This window comes from Chrysemys picta, chromosome 2, assembly GCF_011386835.1.
Source record: "Chrysemys picta bellii isolate R12L10 chromosome 2, ASM1138683v2, whole genome shotgun sequence".
In the NCBI taxonomy this organism is placed as follows: Eukaryota; Metazoa; Chordata; order Testudines; family Emydidae; genus Chrysemys; species Chrysemys picta.
The window spans coordinates 69,296,816-69,312,750 of record NC_088792.1 but is presented as its reverse complement, the minus strand read 5'-3'; the positions used below and the strand labels follow the sequence as shown (position 1 = coordinate 69,312,750).

The 15,935-nt window shown below is 43.2% G+C and overlaps 1 protein-coding gene across 11 annotated transcripts in view; it reads right to left on the bottom strand.

Moving 5' to 3' along the window:
- Positions 1-8,310: 8,310 nt before the first annotated feature.
- PLCL2 (phospholipase C like 2) overlaps positions 8,311-15,935 on the bottom strand; it is a 204,310-nt gene continuing 196,685 nt past the window's right edge. For all 11 annotated transcript variants that reach the window (XR_006177202.2, XM_042862024.2, XM_042862029.2 and 8 more), the window contains one exon: positions 8,311-9,252. Coding sequence is in view for 10 of the 11 variants with exons in the window: in XM_042862024.2 (XP_042717958.1) it covers positions 9,073-9,252 (180 nt within the window). In the remaining variant the exon portion in view is untranslated. The remainder of the gene's footprint in view (positions 9,253-15,935) is intronic.

Below are 15,935 nucleotides of genomic sequence, written 5' to 3'. Positions count from 1 at the left end.
AGATACACATAATGGCCATCAATAGCTTGGCAAAGATTAGGATTTATGCTCTGGGATCAGGTTCCCCAGGCTGCTGGGAGTGGCTCCTCAGTTGTACCCCTGAGAAGTCAGTCTTGATCTGCCTTTCTCTCCTTTCCAGCGTATAGGACAGTTGCTAGAGATTTTGGCACAGGAAAGAACTTCTTTAATTCTGATCACTCGGAATTGGCCTGAATCCCCAGAAGAAGGATTGAGTTACTGAAATCCTTCATGTTACCTGTGGCAACTGATTCTCTCACAAAGCTTCTGCAGGGTATAAGTATTCCTAGTAGTCATAGGTGGCATGTAACAGAAAAAAATCCTCTCTACAGTTTTGGCAGTGTGCTACAATGAATTGTAATTACTGTGCCCTACAGCATGTTAAAATTAATTTCAAAGTTACGTAGGCACACAGGAACAGGAATTGCCATGCAGGATTAAACTCATGGTCCATCTAGTCCAATATCCTGTCTCTGATAGTGGCCCACACGAGATGCTTCAGAGTTAGGTGCAAGAAACTTCCTAATAGATGTTGGCTTAAACCCTGAAGCATGAAATTGAATATCTCCTAATTTTTTTGTTAGCATTAACTGTTGTAACTCTGGATAATATTATTATCTGCATTTTTCTGAAGAGGCTTGCAAAAATTTTTTGGCCTCAATGGCATCCTACAGCCATGTAGGTTTAATAAAGTTGTGTGACAAAGCATTTCCCTTGGTCGGTTTCAGATTTGCCATCTTTTAATTTAATATAAGGAATTTACCATTTACCTACATCCTGTAAATGTTAAGCATAGGTTTAGTAGACTCTAAGGCCTGGTCTACACTCACCTCCCAATTTGAACTAAGGTACGCAACTTCAGCTACGTGAATAAGGTAGCTGAAGTCGACATACCTTAGTTCAAACTTACCGCGGTCCAGACGCAGCAGGCAGGCTCCCCCGTCGACTCCGCGTACTCCTCGCGCCGAGCAGGATTACCGGAGTCGACGGGGAGCACTTCTGGGTTCAATTTATCGCGTCCAGACAAGACGCGATAAATCGAACCCAGAAGTTCGATTGCTTGCCGCCGAACCAGCGCGTAAGTATAGACAAGCCACTAGTGATAAACATCATGATGCTCCCCAATCAGAGGAAGGATGGTCAATCTCCCATGGATGTGTATCTAAGTGGTCTACATGGACTATTCAAAACAGTGAGAACTGCCCAGTGGGCTGCCTGTTCTCCTCCCTACTCTGTGTAATCTTCGTCACTAAACAGAGCAGGATATTTGTTTTAGATCCTGCTCTAGGTTGAATCTTGGGTTATTCCTTTGGAGCGTGATGTGATTTTCTTCAGGCCTGGTTCTCTGGGGAATGCTATGGGGTATTACAATAGCACCTGAGATGGAAAAGGAAGAGTTGAGTAGGATTTACACAGGTGTAACAGAGGCTAGAGACATTACAAACGCTCAAGAAGTTAGAGAAAATTTACAGCTATAGTAAAGACAAACTGTATGTGATTTTATTGTGTTGAAAGGGATCATTCATTATAACAGAGACATCTCTATAGCTGCTGTGTTGTTTTTTTCCCCTTGATTTAGGGTCTCACATCTCAGTGTTACATTTTGTTGATAACGTAATGAACATTAAAAATGGCACATACTATTTCTTTCTTATAGTCAGCGGTAAATCATAACTCTTCTCAGCACTTGCTTCTAGTATTCCAAAACATATAATTTATGCTTCTAATTGTTTTGAGACAGTGTTTATACTTGATCATTGTTTTTGCAGGCATTAATATTGTTTTTGTGTGTATTTCCCCCCAGATGTTATAGATGCAGCAGAGAACAAATGTAAGAAGAGCTCAAATCACATAAAAAAAATACATTTCCTTTTGCTAGTCTGTTCAGCAGTGCAGTGCAAATGGTGAGTTATCGGTTAATGGTGGGACATCTAATACAGAATTTACATCTAATTTTGAGCTGTCACAATTCAGAAGTCAGTCCTATGAAATTGGACAATTTATCCCTGAAAAAACAATCTATAATACCAAAGATACCTGCCATTAAAACCAATGTAGTACAACTTCTCTGCAGAGCCCTGAAAAAGGAGGGCTCAGTTAGTGATTCCTCTCCAAGGACTGAATATTTCCCTAATCCAAGGTTCCCAGCTCCTATATTCAGTCCAGTCCCAGTTTCATAAAAGCTCTGCAGGCTCTTTCCTGTGAGGTGTGGAGTGCCCTCCACACATACTGACTTAAGAGGGGGTAGAGGAGGGTCAGCTAGTGTCAGGGTTGGGCAAGGGGTCATAGTAAACCCAACATAGTTTTAAATTCTGAGAGCTTGGGAACCACCAGAGCTGCAAATAAATAAATGCAGTCACAAAACTAGAAATCACAGTATTCTGCCAATTCCATTAGGTTTGTGAGCTACTGGTTGCTAAAATCACGTGGGAAAGACAGATGCAAAGTTGACAAGCCAGTACCAATGTTTCCAAGCCAGCAAAAGCAATGGCAGAATTGAATTTTTTTAAAAACATAGTGTCTACAGAAAATGTAAAAACAAAATACACCGCATAAGGGCCTCTGCTACACTAGGGTCTTTATGGAATGTTACGGGCAGCGCATCCTTACTATCTCCCTCCAGTAGCAGAAGGATCTTCGGAAGGAAAGGGTTGTCCTTGGCAAAGTATTCACTCTAAAGCAGAGATCCTTGGAAGGAGACCTCTGGAAGCTAGTTTCCTGTGTGGTATAGCTATGCTATAAGAGATGGTCCTTACTTCTCCATCCAGGGAAATCTCAACTTCATTTTCAGTGTACCTGACAGAAATGTAAATATGTATTGGCACTTGATATGCTTCAAGAGAAGATGTTTCTGGTAATATGTTTTTCTTAATTCTTTGTGTTTGAGAATGTAATTACTACTAGAAATGGGTCCAAACCAGAGCCACAGATCTCAACAACTCTGAAATGGATGAGGATTTGAAATCTGGATCTGAAGCCTGAACTATCTTTAAGACTTTTTTGATCCAATGGGAGAAACTCCAAAGAGAAAGGTGTGCTAAGCTTGCAAGCCAAAGTAAATAACAAGCATGCTGAAAGTGTAACAGAGGTTCTTTTGTGTTATTGCACTGCACAATGGATTAACAATATTGACATTGCCAGTTCTCGGGAACCCAGAACCTATTTGCTCAGTTCATATCCACGTTCACGGTGTGGCTTACATTTTAAAACCTACTATACAAATGAACTAAGATCAGAAGTCTGAGCAGTGTACGCCACTGGAAAATCTTTGCAAAACAACATCCAGTGAAACCTATTCAAGTGAACAAAGGATCATCAAAAATTGGCTGCCTCCATCAATATGTGAGGGTGGATTGGTGTGGGTTGTGCATACACATCATTGCCCCAACAGTAATATACAACCCATTTCAAAGTGGTTTACAAAGGATGTTAAATATAATTATCCCCATTAAAGAGGTGGAGTAAAGTGAGGCACAGAGAGGTTAGGTAACTTGCCCAAGATCAGGAAGCAGAGTCCTGAACAGCATCTTGTGCTCTCAACTCAGTGCCCTAGCCACTGGCCAATGCTGTCACTTCCGCTAGAAACAGCGAAGGACGCTCCAAACAATGGAAAAGAAAGAAGTTGTTACTTAAGAACATAACATGCCCCTGCAAGACAGAGCTCTGCTCTCTGCTGAGGCACCTAAGTTTCCTCAGAGAGGAGCTCTTCTTTTATGAACCATAGGAGGCTCATTGGAGCAGAGGTCCTCCATAGCTGGCTTGTGAGCACCAAGTTCCTCTGCTGTGCTTCTCCTACCCCAGCTCGAGCCCATCTCTCCTCATTGCAACCCCTACAAAACACTTTCCTGTTCACCCTGTTTCATCATTTCTCATGACTCACCCACCTCAGCTTTGCATGGTGCTATTGCCCGGTGTGTCAGGGAGCTGAAGAGACATGTGAGGGGTGGGTGGGTAGGACTATACAGGCCAGAATGGGACTGTGCAGGGCAGTCTGTGGGGAGAAGAGCCCAGTGCCAAGGCACTGGTATTTGAAGAGGTCTCCCAGGACAGCTTCCTTGGCTCTTTGACACACCAGGCAGCATTGCTAGGAGAAGAAAGTGTCTCTACACCAACACGACACCAAAAACTCCCTGTGACACTACTGCCTTAGCACACCAGGGAGCCCAGGCAGCAACACGGAGGGAACCCTGCAAGCTCCAGTGTTGCAGAGGCAATAGTCTGCCCTCAGACCCTCTGCAAGGCCCCTCCTGGATATAGCTCCTGTACCGCCCCCCCTCCTTTTTGTACAAAACCCTCTTCTGCCCAGTCACCAGCCCCTCCAAACATCCATGTTTAACTCCTCACTGATGCCTAAAAGCCGGACTGACTCTCCCCATGTACCACTCCAACCCAGCATGTTATGGTGCTGCTCCCCAGTGCATCGCGAGCTGAAGCCTCCTCTTGCCCGCCACCCAAGCCCCTTTCCATGCCCAGTCTTTGTGCTCTCAGAACACCTGGCTGCTGCCCAGTCTGGCTCCTTAGCCCCCTAGGGGCTCTGTACCGAGCAGAGCTGGGGCATCAGAGTGGGAGGTGTAACAGCATCTGAAAACAGCAGGAGCTGACAGTTGTTAGCGTTTCCTTATGAGAACAGACAACTTGTAATGACTAATGGGACCCACCCACCCCCATAATCCCGCTAGCACTGATCAAGCTAGTGTGCTAAAAATAGTAGCGTGGCCATCATAGCACAGGCACTGGCAAGTGGCAGCACAGGGTAACCACCCTAAGAACAAACCAATGGGGTCTTGGGCAGGAATGTAGTTGGGGGGGGGGCATGCTGTTGCTGCTGCCTGTGCTACACTACTGTTTTTGGCAACTAGCTTGATAAGAGCTAGCATGAGTATGTTTGCTCGGGTTGGGAATCACCCCCGCCCCTCCAGCTCCAAGTGTAGCTGTAGTGTTGGTGCACACTAAAGTGTGTCCACATGGGGAGCTGGTGTGGAGTAGCCAGTACATGTTAGCCACTGCAGCCTTATTCCCAATGTCAATAAGCCCTTAGTCCTGCTTTAATAGCAAATCCCAAGGCACCCTTAGCTGTGGAACATAGTACTATGACTGGCTAGCTCGTTGTATGTATACTGTGTAATCATAAGGCTAGTTGCACTTTAGCCCAGTTTAGAATCTAGGTGAACTAAACTCCAGCATAAAATGCTCTTCACAACATTTTGAGACACGTTTTCATAGGGGTAAGGTTTGGCTGACAGCTTGCCTTTAAAACGTGCAGGTCACGTAGGAGTTGCTGGGAGCTACATCACAATCACTGCAGGCGGCAAGGAGAAAGCAGTATTGTTAATAAAATAACATTCACACCGTGGAAACAGGAGAGTTGTACAAATGGAAGTTTCTTAACTGCGAGAGCATTGGGCTGGCTCTTTACAGATTGTTTCATTTGATTAGTAGATTGTAGATGCCATTTTTAGTCATCTCGAAAGCACTGACATCTTTCTTCTGCTTCGGCATCAAAACAGGAAAAAATGAATATGGGTAACCAGCCATGGAGTTTTATAAAAAAATATTTATATACAGCATGTAACTATTGCTGAAAGGCCTGATTCATACACTATTATGCATACTACCTTGGATGGCAGGATTGGTGAGATTCTATGGGGCAAAACATGGCATTGAGAGTAGGAGGATAAATAAGAGAGAAATGGGGGAACTTGTATTCTTGGCATGAAATCCTGGCCCTCTTACAGTCTTTGGGGCCAGGATTTCATCTGTAGAACTCAATCCTGAACTCCATTTTGGACCCTTTGTGAAACGGGGGGTGGCAAGAAAGAACTTAAAATTGACAGTTTTCCCCCAGGTAAGGCTTCCATTTGTTAGGGAATTTCTAGGATGGTGTAAAGTTGAACTAGTTTGCTCCTATACCAGCCCACTTGAGGCTGCTCTAAACTATGCTGGAATAACTGAAATGGTCCATGAAAGGCTCCAGGATCAGGTGGTCACAAGGGGCTCTTTACAGCCTGTCCTCCTCACCTGCACTCAGTGCTTTCTGAGTGCAACTGAAGATGGAGGTTCCAGTTTAGATTGGTACCTTTCCTGGGCAGGGACTGTTCCATCCTTTGTCTTGTGTACAGAGCAGAGCACAGGGTCAATATTTAAATGACAAATAATTCATATGTGCATTTTCTTTCAAATGGCACTCTTTGCTCTATCTTAACATTGACTATTTCTTACCACGGCTGAGAAAAGGCAAAAAAGGGCAATTTGATGAAAACCCATATTCATTTTTTGGAAACATGTACAGTGAAAACAAAGGATATAAAATTAAAACCAACTGTGGTTGGTTTTGTTTTGTATTGAATACCTAGAAAACAACCAGCAAACAATGTCTTCATTTATAACCTGAAAATAAACAGTGTTAAAAATGGAGTAGCAAATAAAATAACTTGCATTATGGATACAAGGACGCCTTGTTAAGGAAACATAATTGAAGGAACCTCATTGACAACTTTGGTCTTGAATTTACAATGCTTGGATTACCACTAGCATCATTTCAAGTGTAAACACTTTGTGCTTCTAAAATGCAAGATGCACACCTTCTGGATGTCCAAGTCCCTCTCATTGTTCGATGTGTTTTATAAGCTCATTTTAAGACATATTAGATACAACTCTGGGCCGTGTATGAATAATGTATGAATGGTTTCCATTCAAAGCAACAGAAAGCAATACTAGACTGTAAAATGTTGACGTTTTGGGGTGGTGGGTTTTTTTAGGTTGAATGAATCCATTTTATGTTTAATTGTGCTTTACCTAAGCACATGATTTAAGCATGCATGAGATAAAGGCATCACAATAGAGTCATTTTTGGAAATACTAGTTTTGTTTGTGTTGGGTAACTGTACATCTAGTGAGCATGGAGTCATGATTAGTTGCAGTCCCATGTACTTTTGGTTTCAAAATTTAATCCCTAATTTAAAATTACTCATAGGTCAGATTTTACTCATGCAGTATACTGCCTTTTTCTCCTTTCTTTTTAGTTTGCTTGCCTTTTGAACAAAGAAACAAACAAATAATATCTTAGGCAAATCTTAATCCCTGATCTCCTTCAAGGATGTAACATGCCTTAGAGAAACGTGTAAATGGAATGAGTACTTGAGATGGCAGAATTATGTGTAGTTTAAGAAACAGTCTCACTTATGGTGTATTATAATCTGCCATACTGTAGGCGGTGCAAAGTGATGCTGGCCAGGATTCCTATTGGAGTTTTGTTGACTTGTGGTCATATGTAAGGACAATACACATTATAGTCATGTTTTCCAGATTGTTTTATAAAGTTATTGGCTTTCTGCTTAAATCAAAAGTTGTCAGTAAACACTCACTGCAAGTAGGTTATTGAAGTTTCTGATAAATATTTGTTTACAGTGAAATTGTCCTTGTACATTTGTAGCCCAGTTCATTCCTCATTCCCATTTAGTTTGTGAAAAATACACCAGGGATGCATTTGGCCCATGCAGACTAATTCTGTATTAACTACTACTAAGGATGCTGCTTGCTTCCTATCAATTTCACATGGAATCAGGGATCTCACAGCTGACAGCCTTGGGAAAGATCACTTAAAGAGCAATGGTGACTATGGGCCATATTTTACATCTTTATATGGCAGTCAATGGAAGTTTTGCCTAAGTAGGAGCATAATATTTTGGGCTTGCAGTATATGATCTGTTCACTGGGAGTTGAGTGAGCAGCACGTGCTACAATCAGCTCCTAATCTGTACAGAATGTCATTTAGAAAAGCAGCTTCAAAGGGTACTGCATAGAGTGCGTTCAACTTCTTCAATGACTAAAGGTTATTGTGTAATCTGATCCATGTAGGTGGATTGCTGCCTCTAGGGAGAGTTCCATTAAAGTCGGCAAGATTCTGTGTAGATGCAGAGGTCCACTCATACAGCTTTCATTGCAGAATCAGGGCCTTGGTTTGGTATAAGAGAAACCTCCGTATGGTGTAAAGTGCCATTCAATAAAATTCCCCCTGCTGAATAGAAGCTGCATTTTAATCTTATTTTTCTTTGAATATAGTGAACTGTGGGATGATACACTGTACTTAAATCAGAAGCCCTAATAGATGGCTCTAAGTTTGTATAATAACTTTGAGTACATTAGTTACTGTACCTTTATCTAAAATAAATAACAGAAACAGGTTTTTGACAAACCTCGTAACTGAGATATCACCTATTGTGTATGGAAGAAAATATTTTTAAACTGAAAAATAAAGTTAAAGTTTAGTTAAAAGATTTACTTGCATGGGAGTGATATCACAAAACTTGCTTTTAATGTGAACACTTCACTTCACAGAATGAAAAATTATTTATAACACTTTACTCGCAGTTTGGTCACTTTTACATTAGCTGTACACATTTGCTGAAGTTCATAGGTATGTATCGTCTTCAGGCCTAGGCTATATCAGACTGATTGCACATTTTCCTTTCACACAATGGCTCTCCTATAGTGCACTGAAGTGTCAGTGAGCACTGTCTAGTTACATTCTCCTTTTTATTTATGGCTCAACAAGAAAAAAAAATTCCCCTTCAAATCCAAATACCCTCAAGTGTCTAAAATAAAATCCACATTTTTTAGAGAATGTGTAATTCATTTTATTGACCTGATTTTCATAAGTTAGGTGCACAATTGCATACCTATGTATTACAAACAATTACTGAATTTTGCACAAAAATCAAGGAATTGCACACCTAATTATTTTGAAAATCAAGCACAGTCACCGTCTAACCTATGAATCCACCTTCCCTTTTCAGCACACTTTACTGAATTATGATATATTTTACACATATACATTTTGGCCAGCAAGATAATTTCCATGTTAAACAATTTCATTGCCGTCACACGCAGAATTGCAAAGTACGTTCACAGTTTTAATAGATTGTAATTAGCTTTTCCAGTTGTGCTTTAAAAACTCCAAATATAGTTTTCAATATTAAGTGCAAAGCAAATGTCCTGTGCAGCTACAGTTGGTTGCAGAGTTATAAACTCCAGAATTATGAGCAGAAAGTTCCATCATTCTCCAATTTCATCACTTGACTTTTCAGGTATGGCCTCCAGGCTTCGACGGGGCTTTGAGACTTCTGCATTTTCAGTGCCTGGTTTATTGAGTCCACATGAAAGAGCGGCATAATGGATTTGTTTCAGATTCTCAAATGTCTCATTTTTAGCATATTTTAGAAGATCAGCTTGTCCCTGTAAGAACAAGTACAGTTAGAACATACAATCAATAATAGGATTCTTTTCAGATTTATTGTACAGTTGCCCTGCTCATGAAGATCAAAACCAGATTACTATGCGTTAGTAAGAAGCCATGCTGCTTGCTTTCTCTGGAGCCAACTGGATGTATAAACAAAAGAACAGAAACCCTCGCTACCCAACAGCTTTCAGTAACAGAATCTGCTACAGTTTTAACACATGCTGTTTATTAATGCAGACAGATGTGGGGATTCATTTGTACACCTCACAGAGCAGTTACATGCTTTTCTTTTTTGTTTACCAGGAAGTCTCTTCACTCAACAGTAGCCTGGTGATAAACCTAAATAAGGGCTGGCGTCAGAGAAAGCCCTTGTGAGAGGGGCAGAGAGGACTGAAAACTCAGCTGGGTTACATTGATGATGCTTCCAAGGAATTGTATTTGTCCTGCTGCACTAGGCAGAGTTTAAGGAGAAGCTCAGAGAAAGGGCAGGCCTAGAACAGAAATTGCTATCACTCCCTCCCTTCCCTTGGTGGAGTCATGCTATCATTAGCTAGGTTCTCCCTACTTGCAGCTGTGCTCAGGTGAACCACCACGAGGCAATGCTGCTACAGACAGCAACTCCTCCATATGCTATTTACATGCAGGAATCCATGGGCTGAACATGCTACAGAGAACAGCCTCTTCCCTGAGTCACTGCACATAGAAGACTTCACAGAACCTGTGTAGAGAGGCTCTTGGGGTAAAGGAGACTACATTTGCACTCTCTGGAGGACCGCCTTTTGGCTTATCCTGTTTTACTTCTGCGAGCAGCTCTGAATAAGCATACCAGATCAGTATAGAACTTGCTAAAGAATGTTACGGTACTGACACTTACAACTGATGGAAAATATTTTCATATGGAATTAGAATGTACCAAATTATTTCTGTTTGAGCCACACAAATGGAAAACATTGCTGTATACAAAAAAAATTCCTCCTTGAAATTGCAATTGGCAATGCATGTTCCACCTATGGGGAGACAAGTAACAGAAAGTTCAGCCACTGTCTTCAATAACATTCTGATTCTTTCATCTGTTAAAGGAAACCAGGACTTTTTTTTTTTTCTTCAAACATGACAACCAAGAAAGTTAATTTAAAACATTCCGGTAGAATAAGTGAGTCATAGCGAGAGTGCATCTGTTTCTAGCACAAGTTGTGATGTGGATTAGTTAGAATGCAGTTTTAGAACTTTAACTAGGCTGTTTATTATAGGTTGTACTGGTGGCTCGGCCTACAATTAAGCTTGCCTGACACTCCCCATTATGAGACTCTGTTGCTTACAACTACGTGAATCTTTAACTGTTTGGGCTGAAATTTTCCATACTGCCTCAGCCTCAAGCTGATTTTTTTTTCTGAAAAATTTCAGCATAAAATATTCAGCCATTTCCAAGAACAAGATTACAGAAAAAAGGGTTTTTTTGTCGTCCATTAAAAAATTCTTGAGACCTTTTCTTTGAATGGCTCTAGTGTTCGATATTTTAAAATAAGGACTTGTAATTCGGCCGGGGGGGGTGGCCTTTATATCAGGGATGTGCCTTTTGCGATCAAAACATGCTCGTTTGGCCAAGTGATAAACCTTTGACAAATTGTAGTTTGCACATGCTCAGTAGAGATTTCATCAATTTCAGCAGCTAAATTTCCAGAGTCTGGCCTCAGGGAGCATGCACCTGCATATGGTTTTGCATGTTCTATCCAGCCTAGGGCTACACGTGTGAAGCCTGACTTTCTCTGTAATGGTTGCTCCCTGTTACTTTGGGGTGGGCCCTAGAACTATGAGTAGGGAGATGATCTCTCCTGTGCTATTAATGACCATGCTTCTGCCCAGGCCACGTGGGGGAGGAAGCTGTCTGATTCAAATGTAGAGGGAACAAGAGCTGGACCAGGGGGAGAAAAAGGCTGGGGGGAGGGGAGAATCTGGAACTGGGTGTGATTGGACAAGGAGACTGGCTGGGACTGTTTGGGAGAGAACACTGGGAGATGGTGAGAGAAATTCAGGGGGGCTGGGAGATAGTTGGCTTAGGGGGAGAACATTGAAATCAGACAAGGAGCTGGGGAGCGGAGGGACAACTGGGACTGACTGGACAAGAAGACCAGGACTAAAACTTACTGGGGAGAGCTGAGAAAGAGCTGGGGTGCTGGGCGAGAACAGGGACTGACTGGGAGCTGGAGTGGACAGGGTGACTGACATTGGATGACAAGCCTGCAGAAGACGAGTGGGATAGGTGGGATGAGGACCCAAGAGAAGAGAACTGAGAGTGGCTAGGCAAGAAGCCTGGGACTGGGAATGGTGGGGGAGAGGGGAGAAAAGGAGAGACTGGGTCTAGGACTGTGAGCCTGGCTAGAGAGACTAGCAGTGGTTAGGCAAGAAGACTGGGTCTGGGTAAGCGAAGAAGAACAGTACTGGGGCAAGGAACCAGGGATGGAGAAGAGACAGGACTGGGACAAGTTGAAGGGAATGGTGCAGAATGGGTCAAGTCAGGGGAGAGGAAGGGGGAGGAATAGGCAGAAGAATCTGTGCCCACTATAGCACATTCCCATCCAGAGCCTGAAATGGAATTCAAGATTGACAGATAGCAATAGCAGGTTGTCATTCTCTGTATAGATTAGGTGTGGGGTGAATGGCACTCTTTCCCCATTGGGTTTCATACATAGTTGCTGACAGCAAAGGAATAGTGAGACTCAGTACTCCATTAACTCAAGTGGCAGAGGTCAATGCAGTGGCTCTAAAGATTCCAACCCTGCTGATGAACCATGGGGTTGTCAATATGATGCCACAGGATGGAATTTCCCCCCCACCCCAGTTTGCTTGTTTAAAAACCTAGGAAATTACACACAAACTCTGTTAAAAGTCCACTACTGAGGTTGCAAAGTAAAGCACTTAAATGTTAGGAAATGCCAGAATTAATTTCCCCCCGGAGCACTCTTAATTTCCCCCCGTGCATAGGCAGTGTGACACAGTCTTTAATTACATGATCACATACTGTTTTTCCACAGGACCAATTTTCAAAGGTTCATCATTCTTTCAAACTAATTCACCTCAGAACAATATAAGGCACTGTTCCTTGGTAAGGGCTATTACAAAGCCACATTTATTTTCTTTGAGCCCTGCCATTTTGGCTTTGGGGATATTCAAAAAAAGGAAGCAAGACTTTTAAAAAAAATTCATAAATTAATCTATTCCAAGGCCAGAGAAGACCATTGTAACCATTTAATCTGACTTCTTGTATAACACAGGACTCCATCAAAACGCCTCCTGTCCCCCCAAAAATGCTTTGATGGTTGGCAAGTCAAAATAAGTCAAATAATAGCCTTTCCTGACAAATAAATCTAGCTTCTTTTGGCTTCTTTTCCTTTAGCAGTGCTCTGTTCTGTCTTGCCTTCTTGTTGGCCACCATGATAACCAGGGTGGCTGTAAAATATTCCACATCTCCAGGTGGAAATTGATATTTTCTGTCCACCTTCCTGGATGTGACGGCAATTGTAGCTGGGGTCTGTTATAGTGATTGGGCTGAATTCATTATTGCCTCATTTATAGGCCAGGCTACCATTCCAGAGCAGTAGATTGCAAAATATTCACTAGCTTGTGGGTGGGCTCCTGCACCTCCTCCAATGGTAGCTGGAGTGCCATTGTCTTTTTCCAGAGCTCTTGGAACTCCTTAAAGCAGCGGTTCTCAAATTGGAGGTTGGGACCCCTTAGGGGGTTATTACATGGGGGGTTGCGAGCTGTCACCCTCCACCCCAAACCCCACTTCACCCCCAGCATTTATAATAGTGTTAAAACATAAAAAAGTGTTTTTAATGTATAAGGGGGGGGTCGTACTCAGAGGCTTGCTGTGTGAAAGGGGTCACCAGTACAAAAGTTTGAGAGCCTGCCTTAAAGTCATCTAATTGTGGGGCCCTGAGGAGCAACACTGCTTCACCCAGAGATGATGACAAAGCAACTGGTTTTGAGGAATCTAATGGAGGAAGGGCTTGTTTCCTCTTGCTCCTCCTCATGACTACGAGAGACCTGAGTTGGTGGGAGTTCGGGCGCTGCTTGAGTTGCTGAAAAAATGAATGAAGGCCCTTAGGCATGTATGGTCAGTCTGAGTAGTCTTGCTTCCCATGAGATGACCAAGGTGCCCAACAGGGCCACAGGGGCACAGAAGTATGGGCCATGAGGTCCTGGTATGAGGAACCAGGTTCCTGGGAGTGATGAGGGCCCCTGGAACTCCTAAGGAGGTAAAGGATGGTGGTAATGCTCTCAGTGAGTACACATGATCATACTTGTGATCATCACCCAAGGTAACTGAGGATGCTGAGGAGAATGAATACTCTAGATCAGGGGTGGCCAACCTGAGCCGGAGGAGGAGCCAGAATTTACCATTGTACATTGCCAAAGAGCCACGGTAATACGTCAGCAGCCCCCCATCAGCTTCCCCCCCCCCACCCGCTCCCAGTGCCTCCCGCCCACCAGCAGCCCCGCCGATCAGCAACTCCCCCTCCCTCCCCGCACCTCCCAATCAGCTGTTTTGTGGCGTACGGGAAGCTCTGGAGGGAGAAGCGAGGGCACGGCTGGCTGAGGGGAGGGGGTGGGAAGGGGTGGAGTGGGGGCAGGGCCTGTGGCAGAGCAGTGAGCACCCCCCCGCACATTGGAAAGTTGGCGCCTGTAGCTCCAGCCCCGGAGTCATGCAGCTCTTTGTATAGGCACTATTAACTTCCGAAGAGCCGCATGTGGCTCTGGAGCCACAGATTGGCCGCCCCTGCTCTAGATCCATCACAGATGCTGTGGATCTGGGTGTTGCTGGCAACTGCGCTGAGGTTCTTGATGCCACATTCAAGAGTCTCAGCACAGTCAGGGTGAGTTAGGTTGAAAGGAGTGAATACTCCAGTTCTTGCGGGATTGGAAGGTCTCAATAAATCTGGCTGGTGCTGGTACATGTAGTCCGGGGTAGCTGATCCAATCAGTGCTGGAGTTCAACCCTTGACCATGCCTAGCCTCATGACAGTGCTGACTTTGCTACCAGTGCTTGGGTAAAGTGTATTTTCCCCCATTGATATTTCATTCATATAGGCCAGGGGCTCTCTGATTTATTTTGCTAGGCCCACCTTCTGAAAATATTTCAGGCTGTGACAACCCACCCCCCACAAAAAAAGTGACAGCAAATTACTGAACATACGCATAGGAGCATACTTGTGGTATTGCCACCCTTACTTCTGAGCTACTGCTGGCATTTTCACTGCCTTCAGACTTGGAGTGGCCAGAAAGCGGCGACTGCTGTACCCACCCCTACCCTTCCAGCTACCCCCCTCCTCCCAGCAATATTTTTTGTGATCTCGCAACCCCCTTATGAGTCTTGCAATCTCTTTTTGGGTTGGGACCCCCAGTTTGAGAAACACTGATATAGGAAGAACGATTCCTAAAACTTTCCAAACAAACTGTAATCAGGAAGTGGCAAAGCTTCAAAGAAAAGTCTCCCAAAAGGTAAGAGTTTCAAAAAATTCTTAATGACTGAAGATGGGGGGAGTGGTGTGACAGAATGGAAAGAGTCATGCAATCTCAGCTACAGCACTTACTGAAGTAGCAGCAAAACACAGTAACACGGACCTTAATAAAATTAAACTAAAAAGCTCCTTTGTACGGATTCAAAGATTTGTCTTCTCAATTTAGAACTCAACAGTTGGCCTAATACAGTAATTCATTTGTTACAGGTTAAATGTCTCAATAACTAGACAAAAGCCCAATCCTATAAGCCCTCTAAGTGAGGAACTACTAGGACATGCAAAACCAATGCTAAACTCCTTACATGTTGTTACAGACGACCCCAATTTCTTAACACACTATTTGATCCTGATTCACAAAACAAAGTACTATTATATACAATTGATTGCCAACTGGAATATATGTATGCATTGAAATTGTGGGCCATTCATCCTTCGTCATGGACAGTCACACCCCATGCTCTGCAGATCTATGCTGCAAAACCAAGATGTATGCAATGCCCATGCATTCCAAAATGAATGCAAACCTAACCGATGGCTCAAACAAGAGTGATATGCAGATACCATAATCCCGAATGAGTTAAAGGAAAACAACATTCAAGGAAACAATGCGATCAGCTACCCCAACAGTAACCTGATCTTTAAAGGCAACTCAATCCTGGAGCCTGAACCAATTCCACAACTAAACCCAGATGCTGTTTGTTGGCTCTACGGCGATGTCAGTTCTACCAGCCTTTTACCTCTGAAGAGTTGCCTTCAAATCTGGGTTAGGTCAAACGTGAAATGAACTTAATTCTCTGAATCTAGTCTCCATTGGAAAACTGTCCACATAACCAAGATATAAATTTTATTAGTGAATATTTGAAAAATAAACAATACAGAAAATTTGAGGCGTCGGTTATTGGTCATTGGGGGTAACATACAGAGTATAGGGGGGATGTTAGTGTTTTGGGGTTGGGCAGCACACATAATATATACAGACTGCAATGTCCCCAATGCGGGGGGGGGAGGTAACCGGTGGGCGGGATCAGGATACAGCTGACAAGCGGTGAGGGTCTATCACCCATACAGAAAATAGAGACAGTCATGGGTATAAGTAAGTGGGCTGGGTAATGGGGATGGGGTGACCCTCACGTGGTGGGATTCAGTTAGGTTCGGTG